This window comes from Haemaphysalis longicornis, unplaced genomic scaffold (genome assembly GCF_048455015.1).
Source record: "Haemaphysalis longicornis isolate Haplotype H1 unplaced genomic scaffold, Haemaphysalis longicornis Haplotype H1 scaffold_10, whole genome shotgun sequence".
Taxonomy (NCBI): domain Eukaryota; kingdom Metazoa; phylum Arthropoda; class Arachnida; order Ixodida; family Ixodidae; genus Haemaphysalis; species Haemaphysalis longicornis.
In genome coordinates this window covers 33,436,140-33,460,487 of record NW_027526204.1, presented here as the reverse complement: position 1 = coordinate 33,460,487, position 24,348 = coordinate 33,436,140, and the positions used below count along the sequence as shown (strand labels likewise).

The 24,348-nt window shown below is 48.2% G+C and overlaps 1 protein-coding gene across 1 annotated transcript in view; it reads left to right on the top strand.

Moving 5' to 3' along the window:
• Positions 1-24,348, top strand: part of LOC144158363 (uncharacterized) — an 83,462-nt gene that overhangs the window by 37,831 nt on the left and 21,283 nt on the right. Inside the window, exons 4-8 of the mRNA XM_077689214.1 lie at positions 1,430-1,632; positions 12,478-12,646; positions 18,382-18,657; positions 20,231-20,375; positions 22,712-22,984. Of these exons, the coding sequence (XP_077545340.1) occupies positions 1,430-1,632; positions 12,478-12,646; positions 18,382-18,657; positions 20,231-20,375; positions 22,712-22,984 (1,066 nt within the window). The remainder of the gene's footprint in view (positions 1-1,429; positions 1,633-12,477; positions 12,647-18,381; positions 18,658-20,230; positions 20,376-22,711; positions 22,985-24,348) is intronic.

Below are 24,348 nucleotides of genomic sequence, written 5' to 3'. Positions count from 1 at the left end.
ACCTTTTTTTTGTTCTTACACCCTTTTTTCGTCCGTACACCCTTTTTTGGCGAAAACACCTTTTAAAGGTGTTAGCCATGGGACAAGGTTTTTACACCCTTTTCGGCCAAAAAGGGTGTAAAAAAGTTTAGTGTGCAGTCCTGCTTGGACCGAGAAGGTCTGCAGTATACTCAAATAAAATAAATAAATAAACAAAGGAGAGCGCTGCCTTCGCAACGATGGCGACGTGGCCAGGGTGACGCCAAGACGAAGCGAGGCTTGACTGATGCCTCTGCGGAGGCAGAAAACAGGCAGACGGAGAAAGATGCGCTCATCGAGCTGAGCCTCAAGTTTGCCAGGGATAAAGACGAGATTCTCACGCGCATTCTTAAAGTTCCAAAACAGATCTTCGATAACTTTTGCTTCTACCATTGCTACACCTGACAAGAAGAAACCCGAAATCACATAAAAAAAAATTCCCCCGCACCTCCCCGAAGGGAATCGTGCAGAAATGCGAATGCATTGGGTGCACCGATGAGTGTGTTGCGAGTAATGGCGTAATTAATGACGAGAGTGTGAACGTAATCATTTATTCATCAGCACCTGTTTGTGTTATCGTTGTACCTGACGGCCACAATCGCTGCCTTGTGATCGCTAAAGTGCACGGTCAAAGGGTCTTTGAGAAGCATACGGGCGTCGCAGTTTCGCGTAAAGACCAGATCAATGCAACTCCCGTGAATGGTAGTGGGGCACGTGTCGAAGCCGGCAGAGAGACAATGCACAGAGTGCCTGGTCTGCATGTACTCGACCAGCCACTCGCCACTCTTCTTGCGCACGTCAACGTTGAAGTCGCCAACCAAGACTATGGGGTCAGAGGGTTTAGAGCGCACGCGCACACTTTCCATAGCCGCGTCCAGCTGCGCGGCGACGGCGTCTCGAGCGAGGTTGGGCGGGAGGTACACGGTCACCACAAAGACTCCGTCTCCGGTGTAGGCAAGGGTGTACAAGTCCTTGTACGGAGACGTGTCTCGAACGGGAGACGTGGCAACGGCGTGCGATATCAAGTTCCCATACACGTTAGACACGAGACTAACACCGCAGTACTCGCCGTCCTTGCCGCTTCGAGCAAACTAGTACAGCTCGCTTCAAGCGCATGCGTTCGGCATTGAGCGCGGAGAGATAACACCTGCGGGCGCACGCCGACGGAGCGCGACAACCCCTGACTAAGAAATGCATTCGCATTTACGACGACGACGACGACGAAGGCAGAACTACGAGGCGCGCGCTCACGTGCGCTCGCGCTGGAGGAATGCAGGCGCACGCCGCTCGATGGACGCAAGACAACCCGCGACTAATAAATGCATTCGCATTTAAAATTTCATTCATGGAGGCGATGCAACTTCTTTTCAATTGGTGAAAGGCTGAAATCTTTCCTCCTCCTGCCCCACAGGGGCTCTTCGTTACGGGAACGAGTGACGGATTCGAGAGCGTAAGCGGTTTCGCCGAACTGGACGGCCGCGACTACGAGGAGCTTGCCGTGTCTGACCCGGCAGAGACGGTGGCTGCGCTCGCTTACACGTCAGGCACCACGGGCCTGCCGAAGGGGGTCGAGATATCTCACCGCAGCTTCGTCGCGAACCTGCACACCTCGAAGTGAGTGTACACGTGCGGCGTATCGAATTGGTGCTTTTAAAGATGATAGTCTTTCTTGGGCTACTTTTAAACCCAGAAAGTTTGGTCTGCCTGTATGTCTGTCTGTCTGTCTGTCTGTATGTCTGTCTGTCTGTCTGTCTGTGACTCGATTCAGCCACCCGGCCAAAGCAAAACAATGCCTGCGCAATAGCCTTATATAGTCACAGCTAAATCTACCCGTCTATGTCCGGTGTAATGTTCATACTTGTCAACATTGTTGAAGAAGAACAAGACATTACGCAAATATGAGACAACAAATCAATACAGAAATGATATTTGCAGTGTTCATTTATAAAAAAACCAAATATGCTTGACTTTTTCAAAATTAAATACTTCATCAACTGCAGAAAAAGAATTCACTCCGCCGTCGCCTGCTGTCGCCCGCGCCACTATAGCTTCTAGCGCCATTTTAAGAAATCAACCGGCAACAGTTACGCAAGGTTCCACTAGATAGGTTACACGTTCTTCTTGCAATGCACGCGAAGTAGGGAAACGCGGTTCTATAAACGTTGAAGTAGGGCGCCTCGATTAACGCGCGTCTTCGCCGTATGGCAGCGTTCGCATCGAGACACCCGGTTTTGAGCAGTGGAACGCGGGAAACCTTTGGCGTCGTTACCTTGGGAGGAGTGCGACGCAAGAGGAACAACATGAGAGGTGAGCGGGAAAGCGAAGGGAGGCATTTACTTCGCAAAAGCCGATAAAGACTATCGTCTTTTGACGGCATTTGCAACGAAAGGAGCAGATACGCGGCCAATTTTTTGTTGGCTCAGCGAGCGTGATGGTGCCAGTGTTCGCGTCGTGTGTGCAATGTGGAACCCCTACTGTAGCCCAGTCTTGGGGAGTAACTAGGTACTAGTAACGCGTTACCGGTAACTAGTTACTTTTTTCAGTAACTTTCCACTGTAACTAGTTATTTTTAAGTTAGAGGAACTTGTAACTGTAACACTGTTATTTTTTTGTGGAGTAACTGTAACGAGAAATATCGTACAGTTACTTTATTTCTATAAAAAAATTATCCAACCGCAACACTCATTAACGGCCGATGTAGAGTTTGCGCGTTTCACTTTTTCTGCTTTTCTTCCGCAGAACCTTCGTCTACTTCATCTATGCCAGCTCACTTCCTTCGCATGGGTGAAAAACATCTGGACTAGAAATGTTTAGGCGTGCACGTGTGCGTGGTGTCTCACGCGGTCTACTAAGGGCTCGAAGTTTCTAAGTCTAAGCTGCAGTATTTTCCTCAGCAGCGCGACATCGCTCTTACCCAGGCCATAAACAACGCTGGAACAGGCGTCTAAGCGCACGTGGATGCATGTTGACGCGCCACAGCCTATAGGCCGACTCTCGGCTGCACCATTTTCGCCATATCTGGGGCGCAGTAAAAGTGTTTGACACAAAGGCGAACAGGAAAACAAACACCCACAAACACCGCACAATGCACTGAAACCTTTGCACTTTCGCGGAAGCCTGGAAAACTCCGGTCAGGGCGTCGCTTTCTCATTAGCGACGTACAGCCCCGTTTTTGGGGTCATAAAACGCCGCGGGGAGTCTCTCGGTGGTCTCGCGCTCGTCCAGCCCTGTGCGCACTGTAGAGTGTTCGATTCACAAGTCTCCGTTGCTTGCGACCACTGTGCTCTTTAGAGACGCCTGGCCGTATTTGGGACCACGTGTTTGGGACCCCTGGTCTAGAGGCTTCATCGAGCTGTCAACAGTACTCGAACGAGGTCGAGGAAGTAATAAATTTCACGCCCCTCCACACATACGACGACCCCAACGATGGTGGCCCCCGAGTGCCCTCACACCAGCCAGCATCTTGGCAGGCAGACGTCTGACCACACTGCCACTGCACGAAGAAATGTTTTTGGAAAGCCTCGCGACTTCGTTTGGAGGGCTGTGGGCGAAATGAAAACAGTAGCTGCATCTTCTTCTGAATGTTGGGTGAAAGGAGTAGTTGGGCGAGCTTCGTTCGGCCTACGCCTCGAAGCAAACGAAAGGAGGGGTTCCTGGGATCGGCGACGTGATTGCTGTGGAAGGCTGGGATTGTGAGAGCAGTGTTCCCCGGTAGAGACAGCGAAATCCGCCTTTGTGAGGAAGGGGAGAGGAGGGGGAGGGGGAAACAGTAAAGCTTTCATTTCAGTTCCTATTCCCTTTGGAAATATCTTGTCTCATTCCGGGGATGGGGGTGGCTGGGGGTTTGGGGCGGGAGAACAACTCCGAGGGCCCACAGACAAACGTCGTTTCGGCAATGGCTCATGGTCTCTGTCTCCGACCAGAAGCACGAAATAAAAAGTTAACGAGGCGCATTTTTTTAGTATCTTTCAAAACCACGTCGACAACCGATGAACTCCCACGTCCGTTTCCCCATTCCTCTAAGGACCTTCTGTCGATCCGCCACCTTCGCCCCCTTTTTCGCATTCTCTCTCACTACACGGGGCGGACAAGCGACGGCATTGTAGGCGAAAATAAAGTTGACATTGAAAGATTGTTTCGGCTGTGTTGTCATCCAGCTCGGTATAGTATAAGTTCGGCCTCTCTGATTAAAAACAACTAATTCTGTGCTACAATGATGTTTGCAAATGAATTTCTTACAGCGAGAGTGAAGCAACAAAAAATAAAGTTCCTTGTGATGGATAGCAAATCTTCCGTAATAAAAAAAAACGAGGCGTACACAACGCTTGTTGGTTTTGGCATGAGAGTGCATCATTTTAGGTTCCCCTCATGTAGGCTTTTCTACGTGTAATTTTTACTACCTGCATGCCTTCGTACGTTTCTAATAAATCAGCCAAATCTTTTCAGTAACAGAAAAGTAACGACGTTACTTTTTTGCAGTAACTGTAACTGTAACTAGTTACTTTTGGAAAATTCGTAATGTAACTGTAACAGAGTTACTTTTTTGGGTTAGGTAACTGCAACTGTAAAACTGTTACTTTTTTTCGGTAACGTGCCCATGACTGCTGTAGCCGCAGGATTAGCATCATGGTGCACCGTCGTCGTCAGGCTGTCAGAGTGAGCCATCATGTCAGGGATCAGCGGTGTACGTGGTGGCAGTGTCACACACTCCCGCGGCGACGTTGCCGCCGTGTGAGCCAGTCGACGGGACCTGTGGGCCACGAGGCGACATTGGCCTTCCACAAAGCACTGGCAATCACTAAGAATCGACACGGAAACGGTGCATTATCTGCAATGAGCAGACGGAATGCAGCATCTGCAAAGCCCTTGAGTACGGGGCCGGGCCCGCATTGAGGTTTCCGACATTCCCGTACCAGCATTCGAGCAGTGGGCCGCGAGTCCAATTTTCAGGTTTAATGCTCCAAAGCTTCACTGTGGGCTACTTTAGTACTAATTGCTAGAAAAACAGCTCGAAAAGGTAGACGAAGCAGAGGACAACCATGGCGCCAGAGGTCGCCATGGCGAATAATGAAAAAGCACGCGGATCCGCCTTCAGGAGAAACCATGCAAAACAATTCGTGGAATGTGTGGATTGCGAAGTATAGAAATCCCACTTGCGTGCTAGCGGGTATACATAAAAGAGGGTGGGGGGGGGTGGGGGGGCATCAATGAACGTCACAGAGAGCATGCGGCCAACATGCGCACAAAAACCGCAACAACTCTTGCCACACACTGTGATGAGTGCGACTGCTGCCAAAATCTTAATAATTATAATAATAAGCCTTTATTCGCATCACATAACACGTACATGATGCTGGAGGCCCGCGGAAAAAGCTGTCATAAAGGCAGCTTGACAAGGCCGCAGGCCCCCGCATTGGCAACTTTAGGCAGTGGTCAATAAAGTCATAAAATCAAACATAAAAGTATAAACAATATAAAACGCACTCGAATGAAAATTGGGCGGGCGTAAAGCGAAGAAACACATTCAAATCTAACGGTATAGCATTGCAAAACTCGGGAATACAAGCCACATACGCCGAAACATATCATGACAGACCCATACATAACATCATAACAGAGAGTTCACGACAAATAACGCCAGTAACAGAGCTAGGTACCCAATGTTTCATTCAAAAAGACAGTTTTATGTTGACGACAGTTATACAGTTAACAGTTATACAGCCAGAGGTGCGTAAATATAGTAGCAAAAAGATACGGTCAGTGAGTCGGGTTTTGTGTTTTCTTTTTCAGTTGCTAAAGTACTCGCGAAGTTTCCTGAAAGTAATGTTTTCAGGTTCGATGTTTCCCTGAAGCAATGGATTAAGCACTCTTGGCAGCCTGTTTTTTAACATGTGTAGCCCGTACGTTGTCCTACATGTGATTGATTGATTGATTGTCGGGTTTAACGCGCCGACGCAACGCAGGTGATGAGGCGCGCCGTAGTGGAGGGCTCCGGATTAATTTTGACCACCTGGGGTATCTTTATCGTGCGCCGAAATCTCGTACACACGGGTGGTCCTACATGTGTCAACTTTCTATCTCTCAAAATGTCGCGTGCGATATGGGGTGGAGTGTCCTTACAGGCTTGCTAGCTGGCCCAAAAACCCGGTATTATTTTTCAGGTCTTTTTTATACTGTTTGCATAGGCGTTGATCATAAGTCTTAGTAACAGCCAATACATTGTACGTGTAAATTATAGGTGCCGAGGAAAAGTACACCAGGGCACTCGCAACAGCGCGCAAAAACCGTTTTTGGAGAATGTGTAACTTCTGTAGATTTGTCTGTGTCGTTGAGGCCCAGATTAAATGCCAATAGTTGAGCCTCGAAGAGAATAAGGTGTTGTTACATCGTTACATTACGCGGCAGTAAACTAGCGTTTCTGCAAACGAGTCCGACTATTTGTGAGAATCACTTTGCCAAGCCGTTTATATGCTCGTCCCAGGACATGGTCTCGTGAAAGATAACACCTAACGTTTTTATGCAGGGAACTATTTCCACTGGGACTGATTTCAGAAAGACACTTTCTGGTATTGTTATGTTTTTTTTTCGAGTGTGAAATATTTATTTTTAGTAGGTTTTCTTGTGTCCACTTTTCTAGTTTTACGAGGGTTTCGTTGGCGTGGCGAATAATTTGATCAGTTTCTTTTGCTGATAAGAACATGCTGGGGTCGTCTGCGTAGATCACGAATTTTATTTGTGGAGCAATACGGGTGATATCGTTTATGTATAAATTAAGAAAAAAGGCCCTAGAATGCTACCCTGCGGCCCGCCACAGGAAACTGCTCAGGGGTCACAGTAAAAGCCCTCTATATCTACAATTTGTAGCCTATATTGTAAGTATGAGCGAATTATTGATGCAGCCGCATCCCGAAAGCCATATTTCTCCAGCTTTCTGATGAGGAGGTCATGATTAATAAGGTCAAAGGCCCTTGAAAAATCAACAAATATGCCTAATATGTTATTTCCTTTTTCGATGTTGTATGAAATGTCTGAAAAGTTCTACTCTTTCTGCGTAATAAGGGCGGACTCAGTGCTACAGCCTCTACGGAAATCATACTGGCTATCAGTTATGATGTTATGTTTCTGTTCAAAATTCAAAAAACGTTTGAGAATGATTTTTTCAAATACTTTTGACAACACAGGTTGTATGGAAATAGGCCGGTAGTTTCCCATATCGTTCTTGTCACCTTTCTTATAAAGTAGTTTTACACGAGCAACTTGCATTTGGAATGGAAATACAACTTGTTCAAGGCATAAATTGAATACATAGCTTAAGCAGGGTACAAGGTAAGAAATGACGTGTTTCATAGGTTTAACTAGCATTCTGTCAATATCTATAGCGCTGCTATTATTAAGGCTTTTTACTCCCTCTGTTACTCCGGCTTCGCTGACAGGGTCGAGGAAAACTGAGCTACTGTTGTGATTCACATTATAGAGATCATTATTTATGGTTAATTGCTTAGCGGCGTTCACAATATGGTTATTAAAAGCATTGGCTAATGCTTTGTACGAAAACGTTATGCCATTACTGTTTATTTCATGCACTGGCTCTGTGCTAACGTTATAGTTTAACAATGAGTGCAGATTTCTCCATAGAGCATTCGTAGCTTTCGAAGAAGAAAAAAATAAATTATTGATGTACTGTTTATGCGATTTTTTTAGCTCCATATCTAGGTGATTACGGAATGTTCTAAATTTTTTCAGTGTCCCAGGATTTTTGTTCTTGACAAGCTTACTGTACATTGTGTTTTTCTTTTGTATTTTCACTGATAGATCGGGGATTATCCAGGGTTTACGGATTTATCTGTTTTGTTTTACTTGTACAAAAGGAAACCAATCTGCATATATGGGTATGAGGATACTATATAGCTCTCCGTAAGCTTCGCAAGCATCCACGTTTTTGTACACACTGTCCAATGATACTTTGGAGATTTTTTCTACAAACGACGAAAGGTTTTGCGGTGTAACACGCTGCAATACAGTTGCAGGTAAATTTTTGTTTGTGTTGGCCTTTTTGGCACAGCACAGAAAAATTGGCAAATGGTCGCTCAACTGAGCCATAATAACGCCTGCTCTGAGCCTCTCTGGTGTCATATTTGTAACAAAAATGTCGATTAGTGTCGGCGTACTTTGTGTCACTCTGGTTGGAAGATTAATGACATTTGAAAGACCTTTTGCGGTTAAGAGAACATATAGAATTTTGAAGAATCATTACTTAGCATGTTTATATTCACGTCTCGACCAAAAATGAGATCAAAGTGAGAGTTGTTTATGAATGCAAAGAAACCTTCTATATATTCTAAAAACTGTCACCCACCCATTTGGAGGTCGATAGCCAACCGCAAGATGAATTTTTTCTTTACCGACATAAGCTTGAAGTCACTTGTGGATATAGAAAAAAATTCTAGTAGCTCGCCCGTGAATTTATTTTTTACCAAGAGGCAAACTTCGCCACCGCGGCGAGTAGACCGATTGACATAAAATGTCTGGTAGGACGGTAAACGATAAACATTAGTTGCATCTGTACTCCATGTTTCTGAGAGCCTTCTCACGTCAAATAAGTTTCCAAGCTGCTCAAAAAGGACACTAAGCTCAGATTCTTTATGAATTACCGACTGTACGTTTAAGTGAAAACATTTTAAAGATTTCATATGTGCTTGTCGAAGGTAATTTTTAAGGTGGTGTGGCAGAACGTAACATTCACCATTGGCGCCTGCCATGGTTATCAGCATGTAATCGAGGAATTTGACGTGTTTCTTACCGTAGCCTATCCAAGTCACAGGAACTTGAAATTGCCACTGCCCTCTCACCTTCTGCTTTGCGCATCAGGATTCTCCCATTATTCTGCCACACAAACTTAAAACCATTTACCTTCGCCCAGTTTTTCGCGTCGGAAAGAACAGCTCGAGTTCGCTTGGTTAAATTTTCCTGCACGAACACTCTGTCGTCTGCAGTGCTCAGTTGTTTCTGTTTTGCCACCATTTATCGCGCGTTACTTGTTTAGCAAAGCGACAAATTATCCCAGGTGTTTTTTTCTTTCTTAGCTGGCAGTCGGTGGGTCGCCGCAATGTCATCTCGCATAATCTCTGGAAGCTAGGCTTTTGTAGCTGGTTTATCTTTTCAAGTAAATTTTCCTTCTCTGAGTGCCGAAATCCGTGAAATTCCAGGTTTAGCTTGCGGCTTTGCCATTCCAAATGGCCAACCTCGGCCGTCAGTTGGGTGACGTCATCTCGTGGCTCTATTTTGTCGAGTCTGCTTTTGGTATCTGCGATCTCCCGCCCATTCTTATCTGTGCGTGCTAGAAGCTGATCGTACTGCTCGCTCATGAAGTGAACAGAATCTTCTAGGCTCTCAACTGTTTCTTTCAGGGGCAGCAATAGGTCTAGTTTATCATTAATTGCTTTCAACCACACGCGTACACCTGCCTAGGCATCAGGTCCCGACGGTGAACGCGGCTTCTAAGCCGCGTTCACCGTCGCCATGCCGTGCATCGCCATGCTTGCTTATATGCTTCACCCTTCGATTTTATTGTGGTGTCGGACACACCAGCACACTTTCCGGTATGAGAACGATAACTACTTTCACTGCATGTTGTAGTTTTCGTGAAATCAGTGCATTTTCCATCACACACGTTACACGTTTCCTCAGGAAGCATGTCACAGCGTAGCAGCAGCAACAGCAGAAGTGAAAGACGCACAGCAATGATATGGTTACTAACCCGTAATACACACAAGTGCGGGATTTAAAGCATTAAAACCTTGCGCCGCTGCCGCTGCTTCCAATGTGGCGGCCGCACTTCCGAGTATCAGTCTTATAGCTTTCAGAGAGGACGCAGTGCTGCTGGCGGCTTCATGAGGCGAAGATGAATTGAAGATACGCACTCCGATGATCTTGCTTGTCAGCAGCTTGATGAAAAAATTGCAGCAGAAAACTGCCGACGCCACACGGGTGACCCTCCTTTAACACACAGAAGTGCGGGCTTCAGAGCATTAAAACCTTGCGCCGCTGCCGCTGCTGCCAATGAAACACGCGTCTTGAAACAAGACCGAGATGCCCGAGCCTGGGAAATATACCCGGGATTGGTTATTGGCATTAGGGGGATTGATTGCGAGTTCGCCTTCGGTGGGACTCCTTCAGCGGGAGATAGCGTACCTTAGCAGTTAAAGAGAAAGAATGTTGGTGTGTTCTTAGAGTATCAGCCTTTTCTTCACATATATGTTCTGCTTTTATTTCTATCTCGCACCGTCGTGACAATATGCCGGTGCGTTCCTATGTATTGTCACTACGAATAAAATGTTCCTTAGTTGTTCTTCAGCGCTTGTGGTTGTCGTCTAATCCACCCCAGCTATCCGCGCTGATTTTCTAGCAGTGGGTTCCAGGCGCTGAAACCAAACCTGGGCTATGAGGGGCGCTATTGTCACCAGATAAGGGTACAGAGTACAAGCGGCACTCTTTTCTCCTATTGTTCCGTGCCGTCGCTCTGTTCATTGGTAAGTTTGCATCACGTGACATTTGTTTACACTTCATGGGCCCCGCCATGTTGCTGTTTATGTGTTGTAGTCACTCAACTCTGTTGAACTTAGCTTGTTCTCCGTGCTCTGTGGCGGCGTGTGACTGACGTTTCGAACGCGAATTGAAGATGACGCGTGAAGCAGAATTTCCGCAGCAAAAGTGTGCCGAAGATGCCGCTTTGCTGCATCTTCGGCAGTGCAGTTAAACGAACCGGTAGATGTTGGCGGTGAGGTCGTAGAAGCGGCAATCTCGCAACACTGATAAACTCCAAAATGACCGCCTTTGCTGGCTTGCGGGCCTCAGTCGTGGTATTCTATAACCTTATGCAGTTACACTAAGGAGCGCCGTAGTGGGGCCTCCAGATTAATTGTGACCAAATGCAGGGGATCTTTAAAGCGCGCCCAAATCTCGATGCATGGGCGTTTTCGCTGTTCACTTCCATCTGAAAGGCAGCCACCCCGGCGGTGATAGAACCCGTTTACCTACACATTCTCCATACGACATAAGACTCGGTGCAGGACTGACCAATTTATGCGAGATCTTGGTTTCCGCTAAGCTTGCGACCCGCGAGCCCGGCGAACAAATAATATCGGAGTTCCCCCTCACTGACATCACGACTGGTCAGGCCCACTTTACTGGTGCCTTTCTTCTACAATGAGGTTCTATCTCCACTCTGATACCTCGGCCCGCAGGGGTCCTTCTCCTGAACCCTGGGCTGTGGATTGCACGTTAATGTCTGTTTAGAGCAGTCGAGTGACTGGAAACCCTCTTACACTAACTTTTGCACAAGGCTGCCAGAACAGAGCCGTCGCTGCACTTGTAGGTTCGCGTGGTTAAAAATGACGGGCTGGTTGGTTGAATGCACACAGTAAAGACTGCGACCTAGAGCAAAACAAAGCATAACGGAGTTCGTTCTTAACTGATTTTAAACGCTCGGAAAGAGAGGGGAGAGAAAAACGCACCCTGAGTGCGGACCCAATTGTCGCTTTCCGATTAGCGCGCCCGATGGCCTACCAATTGTGCCAGCCTACGCATTTTCGGGAAGCGTGGGTTCGATCCCAACTGTGGGTGCACGGTTTAAGCGGGGGACACTTTGCGGGCCCGGCTTGTGATCGCGGCTCGTTTGGAGTCGCGGTATCCAGGGTAACGCGTGACAGGTAACGCAGCGTCACTCACCCCCAAACAGAGGCTTCGAAAAGATCACCGCTTCACTTGGTGGGGATCAAACCCGGGTCCCTCGCGTTACGAATTCCGCTTACATCTATCCCCTTGCGCCGCGCAGACCCACGTTGCTCATGTGCAAAGTGTATAGGGTGATTTTTGCGCTGCACTGTGGCCATGCAGGTTGCCGCTGCTAAGCCGCAAATGAGTACACGATAATATAAAAGATGGAAACATCATGGATTAAGGAATCAACTACACCAAATTAATTAAAACTCAATCCAGTCTCTCTTTAGTCTCAGGGGCTGCGGCGCCTTCTCTTGGCCAATTTCGGTATCCACGGCAGGCGTGTACTGAAACTAGTCAACAGGGGGTGCCACAGCCCCTCTAACAAATTACTGTTCCACAGTTGACAGATTTCTAGTCGAGGGGAACTGCTTGAATTTTTCTCCACTGACTATCTGCACAAATAACATGCCGACTCCGCGAACGCTTGGTTTGCAGATAGTAATGCTCACTTTCGTCTCATTGAAGTTGCATATCTCGAACAGCCAACGAATCGAGCCTTTACGAAATGGGCTTCTGAATTTTTACCGAAAAGACTAACTCCGCACTCTGGAGTGTTTACAGTATAGAGCCATGCAAAGTTCCCTAGATTTCATATACGACGGCAAGCTTGCCACTGCAGCTCCGGAATGAGCACTCAACGCAGCTACAGCCTGTTTTCCTGTTTTTTTTTTCTAAAAGATCCCACGTGAGCACCAATGATGAGGACGTGCTGCTAGCATGGAACCCAATCACGCAACCTTCGGGCTTCTTGTTCACCATGGTCGCAGCTTGTGTCGGCTCCACGTGCGTGATCGTGAGCCCAGCTTTGAGATTCGAACAGATCGTCGACTATGTAGACAGATACAAGGTAAGTTAACAGTGGCGCAATAGCACGATACGACCAGACACTTTTACTGGGGAGGCAGATTTAGTGTCTCCCCATTTAGGGATGCACGTGGCAAGATCTCTTTATTGGGCGGCCTTTCTTCAACGTTTTTAGCGCTGTTTTCCCTCCGTATGAAACCCTTGAGGATACTTCTGTTTTTTAACATTGTTTCATCGATGCAACGGCTTTTAAGAAGTTTTCTTGAATATGTATGTGACAATGCATACAAGCGGCCAGAAAGGATCGGCATGGTTCATTAAGGTGGCTAAAAAGGTTGCAGAGGACATCTACATTGATGTATTCAGGTGTGTGACGGGATTGAATTATTATATCGTGTGGAGGGGAGGGTCTTTTTGGGAACCAAGCTGCTGAATACATAATTCATGCTCCCGAAACATTGAAGATCACCGCGAAGAGCGAAACCAAGAGCAACGTTTTTCTCGCACATTGTGCTGTTCGGGTGCCGCTCAGAGCCTTCCACTCTCGTTAAATCTGAGTTCGGTGGAAGCTCGGACTTTAGTAAACGGGCGGCAATTAACTCCCAGTGCCTGGAGCGCCTGTCCTGAGTTTTGATAGGCCAGCATTGAAGTGTCGGTCTTGACGAATTCGCAGCGCAAAGAACGAGGATAAGAAAGAGAACACACAACATAGCGCTCTGTTGTGTATCGTTTTTCATGTCCTCGTTCTATGAGCTATGAATTCGTCAAAGTCGTCACACCAACTTGCCCAAGAACCCGTACTATTGAAGTGTCGCTTCATTGGTCAATACTAGGGAAGAAATGGCGCATCCCACGCATCAATGGCATTCGACGTAAAGCGAAAGTTTACACTTGTGCACTGAAATCCTCCCCTGCATGTTTTTACGGTAGACGTAGAGTTCCCCGTCGTCGGTAATGTCGAGCGTAAAGGTCGCAACCGTGTGGTCCACATTGACCGCCACGTTTTAATTCGGAGATCCCGCCCCGAAGGCGCAACTGCTGGCCAGCATGCTGTTCAGACGAAACTAGCTCCAAGCGCAGAGACCGTGATGCACGCACAAGACGGGGCTTCCTGCCGCCAGTTGCTTTCTGGTCCCGCGGGCACGTACGCGGAGGCCAGTGTGATCCAGTGTAACTCCTCGGTCGATGAGGGGGTACTCGGCAGACGAATGGCTTGGGCGGACTAATCCTAAGTACGGCGACGAGGGACCTCGCAACAGGGCTAAATGTGGGCGCAGAAGGTGGCTGCTGCGAGGTGTTGGTCAGCTAGAGCGAAAAGGCGAGAGCAAAAGTGTTTAAAAGTGTTTATTGTGTAGCGTTGTGGCCAGGCTGAACAGTTTGAATTTTTTTGCTAAAACAGACAGACAGACAGACAGACAGACAGACAGACAGACAGACAGACAGACAGACAGACAGACAGACAGACAGATAGACAGATAGATAGATAGATAGATAGATAGATAGATAGATAGATAGATAGATAGATAGATAGATAGATAGATAGATAGATAGATAGATAGATAGATAGATAGATAGATAGATAGATAGATAGATAGATAGATAGATAGATAGATAGATAGATAGATAGATAGATAGATAGATAGATAGATATTTTGAATGAATTGAGAATAGTGGGAGTTCAAAAAAAAGGGTGAAAAAAATACTAGGGAGCTGTAAGGGCTGAACACGAAGTCTATACTGCTGCATCTGGGGTCCAGACTTCGAAGTTACCTTGCCCTCAAAATGAGCTAACAGTGATCTTTAGGTGACGGGTGTCAAGTGTCAGGGCACCCCGAAGATTAGATGCACGAAAGCCCCCCCCCCCCTCCCAACCCACCCCCCAAAAAATGAAAGAAAGGGACAATCGAACGAAAATTTGAAGTGCGCGCCAGGAGCCCACCAATAAGGGAATGCCAGCGCCTAAACGCCGAGGCATCATGGCAAAATATGGCAGCGCGCTGGTCATCAAATCAGAGAACGCCGCACAGGAGACCAGTGGCGTGATGGCCAGATATGGACATGGAAAAGGCAAGAAGCCAATGAGAGTCCGCCACGAGAGAGCCCAGAGGGGATAAAAGCGGGGCGCACAAGGAGAAACATGAGGCCAGAAACCGAGAGGCACGAAACCAGTAGGCGGCAGGAGCACGTGAGCTTCACGGAACGAGCCAGGGCGACGTGGCCGGGCCAACGACTGTGCCTGCCAAGCCTGGACGGGAACGGGCCGACGTCGCATCGGCTGCAGCATCCTAGGCGCACCACGAACCTGTGTCTTCATGGCCCCAGCGGCAGCGGTCGGGCGCCTGCGGCCAACGTCCACGCTCCGTCTACCTTCGTCTCGACGGCCCCGAAGGGCTACGTTCGTGCCGAGCCTACCTGGGACCTCCCGGCTACCAGGGGGTAGCCCCCGAGGAAACACGTTCCCCAAGGGATGACCGCGCGCATCGAACGCCGGCATCAAGGACCTCCAGCGACAGCGGCTACCAGGGGTTAGCCACCGAGGAAGCACGCCGTCCAAGGAGTGACCACGCGCATCGAACGCCGGAATCAAAGCAAGACGAGGGAGGCTACCACCCGGTCGCGGATACGCAAGGGTGCGACACGTCAGCGCCGACGACTGGTGTAGGCCAGTCCAATAGGGACGCAGTCATAGGACACAACTAGGGAGTTGTGATGGTAGAGAGATCACCTAGAGGGTGATGGAATGAATAGGTTTGAACTAATTGTGTAGAACTTCACTGTAGACACTTTTGGGTTTTGCTTTGGACTGTGTTTGAGATATTTAGTTTGAGGTTTGATTGTTTACCGGTTTTTTGCAATTGATTCTTCAGTGCCTTGTGTTGGGGTTTCTTGAGTGCGCATTGAATGCGTGTTTTGTTAAACATGTCTCGATAGAAGTGAAATATATAATGTTTGACTTGCTCTTCCCTTAGCGTATAATTGGGTATGACCAGGTTGCTTGGAAAAAAATAGATGCTTGGAAAAGTAGATGCTTGCGCCGCATTTATTACGTTTTTACCTTATGTCGGACGTCTCCCACAAAGCATGGTCGGGTATTTAGATTAGTGGATAAATGTGTCAGTTTGTATCCTGCCCAGTTAAAGATTCTTCGCTGTTGAGATCCCTGTGTCGCTTGGAGAAGGATGGGGTTCCTAGGCGTAGGATGAGGAAGCGTTCATATTTTTCGTGGTGTGGAGAGGGGCAGTCTTGGCTGATGCGACAATCTTTTCAAAGCGTTTAGGCGTTCTGCCTGCAGCCAATTGCAGAAAGTGGCCTTGAGTGTCTGTAATGACGTTTCAAGTTATTCGCTAACTGCTAGGCGGATTGCCAAGAGTATGGCTCGACTGTCCGCTTCTTCCATTAGTGTGTGTAAGATGGTACTGCAGTCCCAAAGATTAGTCCACTACGGTGATTAATGCCTTCATACTTTCAAACATTCTGGCGTCTGTGTGTACCGGGCTTTCACGGTTTTGAAAATTTCTGAAGCGAATTTGATCCTGACTTGTCGCCTGACCTTGCGTAGGTTTGGGTGCATGTTTTGTGGTAGGGGGCGAGGTTTTATGGAGAGTGGATCTGGATCGGTGACTTTCTCACCATGACATCCAGTCGTTTATTCTCCAGAAGGGATGGCCCGCACATAGGATGGCCCGCACGATTTTGTTTTTCCCTGCACTTGCTTCGTTCTAAGAGAGTGGATTCTCGGATTTCTTCAAAGATGTTATAAAGACCAGATTTGAGGAGCGTTTCGACGACTGAAAAAATTAGAAAATTGAGGGCCGCCTTACAAGCTGTCCTGATGACGGTGCAAATTTGGTTTTCTACAGTATTGGCAAGTTTGTGGTACGGCAGGCAGTACCACATCCGGCTCATGATCAGTGCCTGCATGAGTCGTACCCTTTCTTTTTCTTTCATTGCTGCCTTTTCCCAGGGTAAGAGCTTCAAAAAGTGGGCGAATGGGTAAATCTTTTCTGTATACTGGCGATTGTGAGATCGGCACTGCCGTTCTTTGTGGGGCCATGCCTGACATTTTTACGTGACTGTTCTTGGGGATGACATACCGACACACTTAGGGTGATTCGCATCATGGTGGCGTGGCGCCACCCATTGTTCGCCAGACAAAGGCGGTGATAGGGTCGCGGGAAGCAGCAAAGTAAGCTGAAAATTTGTGTACTTAGACGCCATATGCTGGGTATTCCGTCTTATCAGGGCAGGTTTTCGTCCGTTACTGCTCATAGCCAGGCCTGGTTTGCGAGAGCGGGTGTTGATAGTTTTCTTTTGTTTAGTTAGGTGACACAATGTTGGCTGCCGGCATCTTATCGTGGAAGGGGCGCTCTGGTGTAATAGGACACTGCTGGTGATGGTGTCTGCCGAGCATGCGACTGATCGCTGGGCTATGAAAGACCTTCACGCACGCATCCATTCTACTCTTTGTTTAGTTTCTTTCGCTGTACCATGGCCCTTCTCAGTGCACACTACATTTGCCGCCGCGTCTTATTCCAGATTCAGGCGAGCCCTCGCACCTGGCTGCCTCATTCGTACTTAACGGTTGGCAGCGATGACGTACTTCCGTGGATGCTTGATGGAACGTGTGATAGCGGACGGCTAGCTCTCACGGAGAAATCGCAGAATGAGCCTAGTAATGATATCGCGTTAAAAATGCCATGCTGTGTAAAAGGGCGCTGCTGCTCGGGCGGCAAACATTAGTGCAGCTGCCAATATGGCGCCGCACACAAAAACCGACTAATCTCGGTGGGTGCACCTACTGACGGGGGAGGACGAACTTTACAGCGCAGGTTTTCGGCTTGCTGAAGCCTCGTACGCCCTCTTCTTTCTCTGCCGTACTGTCGATGTCAGCGAGGCCACCGGCAGGCTTCTCCCTTTCCGCACTCCTGTTTTCAATGCGCCCGTTCCAGCTTCAGAAGGGCTGGTGACTGGCGTCGTCGTTTCCGGTTGGTGTAGATGACGTTTTCTCGCGGACACTTGATAAGCACGGCTGGGAAAACACGTGCGCGCGCGCGCTCACGTGAGCGCGCGCACGTGTTTTCGGGCTTTGCGGTGACCGCCCAGCGTCTCCGCCGCACGTTTGTCAAGCCAAGCATACCCACTGAGGGAGAATTGTCAAGACTGGCCGAAAACAAAACTCCAGCGTTCGCCGTAATCGTCGCAACACTTGCTCGGAACGAAAAAGACACGTCATAACGCACGCCCCCTTCCCCTACCCCCGCCCCTCCTAATGGGATGTCCAATGATTATCACTTCCAAAAGAAAAAAATTAAAGAAGCTCACACGTATAGCAACAATGAAGTGAAGGTCGTTGAGGCAGCGAAGAAGAAGCAAATCGGCTGCAATCGTGGACTTAAACCGTCGTGATGGTCTTGAAGGTTGCGTACAGCTTCGCTACCTTCAAGTCTTAAGCCTTAGTGCAAGCTTCCTTCATTGTTTGGTATAAGCTGTCGTGAAAAGCATGGAGCTAGTCAGATAAGTTGAAGTGCGATTCCCGACGTCTATATATAATGTCGGAGACCTTGGTGATGGCCATACACATGATAACGGGTCACTAAAAATGATTGTTTCCCATAAACACGTTCATTCTAGGTTGTCGTGAACCTGCATTGCCTCTATTAGCTAAAGAGCAAAATGGCACGTGTGAAGCCTGTTCGACACCTGGCTACACGTTAGCGGAGGTAGTTGGTGGTTTTGGTGGCGGCCCACAGGGGACCTCCTTTTTGGGAATCGGTGCAGGTGACCACGTTGGCCAGCTTTCCGACGCGGATACGGCAGATCGTAGGGGAGATGCGGCGGCGCGGCACTCGCCTTCGTGGTGTACGGAGGATCAACGTGGGCGGCGGAATTATCTCTCCCCTGCTGGCCGAGGCCGTGTCGGGGGCATTCGAAGACCTGCTGTGCCTGCGCAACAGCTACGGGATGACCGAGTCGTGTGGCATCGTGTGCACGTCACCCGTGGACGCGATCAGCGCCGGAAACATGGGCTACCCAGCGACCATGGTGGAGATCAAGGTGCCCACGCCCTCTCTCCCCTCCATTATAACCGCCATCGTAATCGTGATCATCATCAGCAGCAGAGGCGACGTAATCGCGATAATCATAATCGCCGACCCTGACCTTGTCATTGCCACAATCATTGAATTCACGTAAGTCATCTCGATATACAGGTCCGCGCAGAAGTGAACGGAGCACGGGAGTGCGGCCCTAACTACATCGCTGCGCCGCGTATGGGCGCCAACGGGAACCAAGGAGCACCGGTCTAAGAGTGTGTTGGCACCATAGAGTTTCATATTAACGTATACTAGAGGGAAATATGTCGCTGCAGTCGTGGGCCGCCGTAAGCGACGCCATTGACGCTAGCGACGTTCCTCGTCTACTTGGCTTAGATGGCCATATCGCTTCTCTTTTGTCATGAGGCCGAAATCAACAAAAAAAGACTAAGATTTTTTGTTCATCTTGCATGAACTTCTACAATAATCACTGACAAATTAATATTTCTGTAGGTTCAATTTTATAATAACAAAACAAATTTGATGAACGTTTTAGAGTAATATTGTTGCTTTGTGCAGCCAGAGCCAACTTTTCAGCCTGTTCATGAGCCATGCCAAAGACAAGTGGAACGTGCCTATCCGGTACATGACGGAACGCTCGCCGAAGCGCGGCTCCCGTAGACAGTGGCACCAGATTTCCCTTTAGTGTATATTAGTATGAAACTCTATAGTTCGCACTGCCCCCGCCACCCTACCTGATGTGTTTCATCGCCGCTCTGCTGGCGTGGTGGATTTGTAAAGGCAGCGCTGGGCTATAGAGGGGTGCTGGTTGCATTGCCGCTCGCAGGCATCAGCGGCGACCAAATCCGCCGCTTTCGAGATGGACTAATATACGCGGGTTTGGAAACGTGCCTTGTTGCGCGTTGTAAAGGGTGGCATAAAATTGTAGGCCGCTGCGATCTGGTATAGCATGTCTTTGCGATATAATTCATTGTAAGCCAGCAAGAAAATTGTCCTGGACAATATAGAAAGCACATTCACAGACACTTTCGTTGTTAAAAAAACTTGCTTCCATGCACTAATGCACAAAATGCACTAATACTGTTCGTTTTAATGACTCATGGAAGGTCTGCTGCACACACTCGCGTCCGAGGGGAGACGACGAGGGTGGCCGTGCGAGCGCTAGTGAGTGCGAGTGGTCACGGCAAGTGGTGAGTGTGCGCGCGAGTGGGTGCGAGTGGTGGAGGGCGCGTAGTGAGTGTGAGTGCGAGTGAGTGCGTGCGGAAAAATATATTTTGCTTTGTGAATGCAAGTGAGTGGCATCCAGTTTTGCGGACGCATGACCAGAAGTGTACTTTGGCCAGTGTGGTCAGCGTGTCTGTGTGTAGTCTCCTGGGAGCGTGCTCTTCTTTAGTGAGACTTTAGTCCGGAGGTGGGACGTTTTTCTGCAGAGCCTCAATACGCTTGAATATTCAGCGAAGGTTATGGTCTTTAGATCCAGGACCCGGGACTGGTATGAACATTCGCTGGAAAGCGAAGACTGCAAGATTAAATCAATTTTGAAAAAAGGGGAAAAATGTTTACTTCACTTTTAGGTGGAGGATCCAAAAACCGGTGCGAAACTTGGACCAAACAAAAACGGGGAGCTCTGCTACAAAATCCCCAGCGTCATGAAAGGCTACTACAAGAAACCCGAAGCCACTGCTGCATTCATAGACGAAGACGGCTGGTGTCATTCAGGTGAGCAGGCTGCGATGAGGGCCAAATTGGGGGCTTCGTAGGCTTCTTAAATTTCCTGAAAGGTGCCCAGATGCTTCTTCGTCGCAGGAGTACCACAGGTGCATCAAGCATCGACGACGATTCGCAGCCAGTTGTCTTAGTTGTTGAAATTGTTTCCTTGCGGTTCTTGAGGTCTCAGCAGTTAAAACGCCATTGCTTATCATTTTGCCTATTAGTGGGTGCAGCAGCTTCAGTATAGTTTGCAGTGACGAAGAAAAAAAAATCCGGTAACCACGGCGGTAGCGACGGGGCTAAGGCGTTGTGCTGCTTGGCCCAGGGACGCGGGTCCGAACTCGGCCGCTTTGATATAAGGACGAAAAGTGAAAACGTCCATGGGCCGAGATTTGGGAACGCGTTGAAGATCCCCAGGTGCTGAAGATTAATCCGAAGCCCTGCACTACGGCGCGCCTAATATTCCAGGTGTAGCCATGGCGCATAGTTAAAAGTCCCAAGATGTCGATTAAAAATACGGAGCATCATACACGACAGAGCGAATCATATGAAGTGACCGATTCAGTAGCCTAATATATTCATCATAGCGTGACCTCAAGCCATTGTATGCCGGCGCTCAGCAACACCTGGTATCAAATAACTTTAATATATTCCTGCATAAATAAGTGCCCGACTGAATGGTTGACTAATTCATCAATGTTAATATCAGTTAATCAATGTTATCAATGTCAAGCCAGATCGCTAGACTAGATACTTGAAATTTCATGAGAGTATTCGTGCCATGGCGTAGTGGTGCATCAAGGCTGGATTTCCGGAAATGGCAGCCCTAAGAGAAGGAAAGGAAGAAATTTCCTGTTTGCAAATTTATGACTAATTGGCTCCCCTTTGAGATATCGAAGGGCTTTTCGCTGATATACGTGGCCCGTACAAATCCTTGAAAAGTAGTTTCAGGGTTTCGCCTCATATCGGCTCCTACGGCGCGAATGTGCACTTCGCAATGTATGGCCTGTTTATACGGATTCGAGAAATTGGTACATCGAATTTATTTTTGTTGATAAACGTTGCTCGTAAAACAGTTTTAAAGATTGGCGTAGCATGGCGTATCACGGTGCAGGGTGATAAATGCGCGAGGATTTTTCGAAATTACGTCCTTAACGAACTAAAAAGTTCTCAAAGGTCATAACAGCGCACAGCCAAAGTGCTGGTCCGGAGGCTTGAAATTTCAGGAGTGCAATTATATTATGCTCTAGATGCTCAGTAGGGCTGGTGTTTCTAAAGGTACACATGCGAAGCAACGAAAAAGGTTAAAATACATTTTAAAACAAATCCTTCAACATAATGCAGTACCGATTAGATAAACAGCTGGTTCTTGCTATTATAGAGGACCCATTCAAAGGTCTAAAAACTGCTTTACGGGGTTTGCCGTAACTACTTCCAAGTAGGAATAAATTGGATTTGGGTTAAATCACGAGTTTTTTTAGATATTTCTTAATTACCGTTGAATCTGCTAATACAAGCGATTTGTTTTTGCGTACAAATATATTTCCCGCAGAAATTCCCAGAAACCGATTTCTGCATTTTGTCCTAACGAGGGTGAGCGAAACTTCGAAATTATGCGCTCACGAAGTGAAAATGGCTAAGATGCGAAATGAACACCCAGGAACCAATATTGGGCCTATATACATGAAATTTGGGAAGCACATTCCTGCATAGCAACGGAGTGGAAATTAGTTGCTTTTTTTCTCTACAGCCCAAAGGGAGTGAAACTTAGAGAAACGGAGTGTGCACAGTGTTTTTTCGTGTTCGTTCTTTGTAACTCAACAGTTGTTTTAGAGCGGCGCTGTGAAATTCCCTTTTGCCCGCAATTCTTCGGGTTCGTCGGGGCGGTATGCTTGTGACAGAAGAAAAAAACACTGAACCGAGCTCCTTCTGTCTCCGTCCCACCTCAGCCCAGTCTCCCCTAATTGAGGCGAGCTGTTGTTCCACGCCTGAGCGGTTAGATGGGAGATGACTAGCAGAGCGGCCTGACCGCCACAGCCTTCGGGAATAGAAGGCTCACTCGTTGTCCATCGTTCACTTCTCCTCACGGGAAAGGGTAGCGTGTGACGCGGCATCACCCCTCAACGAGTGCCCGGTTGTGGTTGCGCGTCTGAAGAGCCGAAGAGGAACGACGTTAGTTATCCGTCCGTCCGTCCGCCCGTCCTGTCCGTCAGCCGATGAAATCATCGTGAGTTTCTTTGGACAATTATTTGATGAAATACGCGAGAACATTTTTTTTTGTTTACGAAACGAGCTGTTTATTGTTTCCGTTTCAAACCTGTACGCTACCCCGATGTCTTGTGCAGGGGATCTGTGCTACTACGACGAACGTGGCCGGCTGTACTTCGTGGAGAGGCTGAAGGAGGTGATTCGCTGCATGGACCAGCAGATTGCCCCCGCCGAGCTGGAAGATCACATAATGACGTCACTGCGCGGCCACGTCGCTGAAGTGGCTGTGGCTGGCGTGCCCCACAGCGAGTACGGCGAGGCAGCAGCAGCGTATGTTGTACTCGCCCCAAGCTCACGCGAGAAACTTGCGAAGGAAGACCTTATTGTCCGCATCAAGGATGCTGTTGCTGGTAAGAGATCGCCAAAACTTGATCGCCCCATTTCGGCTGCGTTCGGAAATAGAAAACGTTGCAATCGCAAACAAGCTGCACGCATGCGGTTCTACTCAGCGTCGGAACCTCGGTTCTACTCAGCATTGAAGCTTTAGGGAATAGGTCCTTTCTTAGTGCCCGTGTTTAAGTGCGCTACCATCAAGATGTTCCAAACTGGTTAGCGAGCTTTTCTAGTATAATGCCTCCTCCGTCCTTTACAGGGTCCACGGTTATGCCGCCGTACCCTGCAATTTTCCCCTTTTCATACCCTTGAGAGCGTTTTCTACTTCCTCTTGAGTTACTAGTGGGGCATCGTTAGCTAAGCTTCTAGGTTCAGTTGCATTCCCTGTGCGGCAGTCACGGCCGTAAAACGTGGTGTAGAATCGTTCCGCAGATTCGATTGTCTCGTCCATGTTGGGAGTAACGTTATTCTGTTCGTCCTTGAGCCTACATTGTCTTTCAAATGGCTAGCTTCTCCTTAGTTGCTTTTAAGCTTTCCCCAACCTCAGCGTTAACTTGATCACTATCCTGTTGTGCGCACGAATGTCATTCGCTTTACTGCATGCTGTTAAGGAACTCCGACAGCTGCGCATATTCACTCCGATCCACCGTACTGGACAATTTTGATGTCCTTACTTTTCGCAATAAGTTTCGTCATTTTCAGAGTTCGGCAGTTTATTTCCAACATGCTGCGTCTTCTACAGCGGCAGCTGACTCTGTGGTTACCGTTGTTAGGTTGTCGCTTAGACGTCGCACACTGTTCTCCCCTCACCGGCTAAAAACGCGAATTGGTTCTGAAGTTTTATTTTAAACACCTGCGTCCTTTTTATAACTCACTCCATGTTAGCTTACCTACTTTTCGCTAGTTTTTATGTTTCTCTTTTGAGATCCAGCGTTATTTTCCACCTAACCATCCCGTGATCGCTACTCCGAATCTTGCCTAGTACCCCTAATTCCTTTACAATGCTTAAGTTGTCACTTCGAATGAAGTCAATTTCGTTTTTAAGTGTGGATCACTCTATGGGCCCGGGATGTCGTCCCTTCAATGTCGTTGGGCGTCACGCACCCTGGCTGATACCGAAACTAGTCAAGAGAGGGCGCCACAGCCCCTCGGTATAGATTCTGCGAACAGAGAGCCGGTCCTTCCCGCCATGGACGCTGTACAGTTGGCATGGCTGGAGCGACAGCGGGCACTTCCTCGCGAAGGACAGCGAGCCGGAGGGCCGATTCGTCTGTGCGACAACGTGAAGGAGAAGCCAAGCGTCAACTAAGAGTAAAATACTTACCGACGTCTGGCAGCAGCCAGGGCTCACAGCCAAGGAAAGCGAATCCTGCGGTGAAAG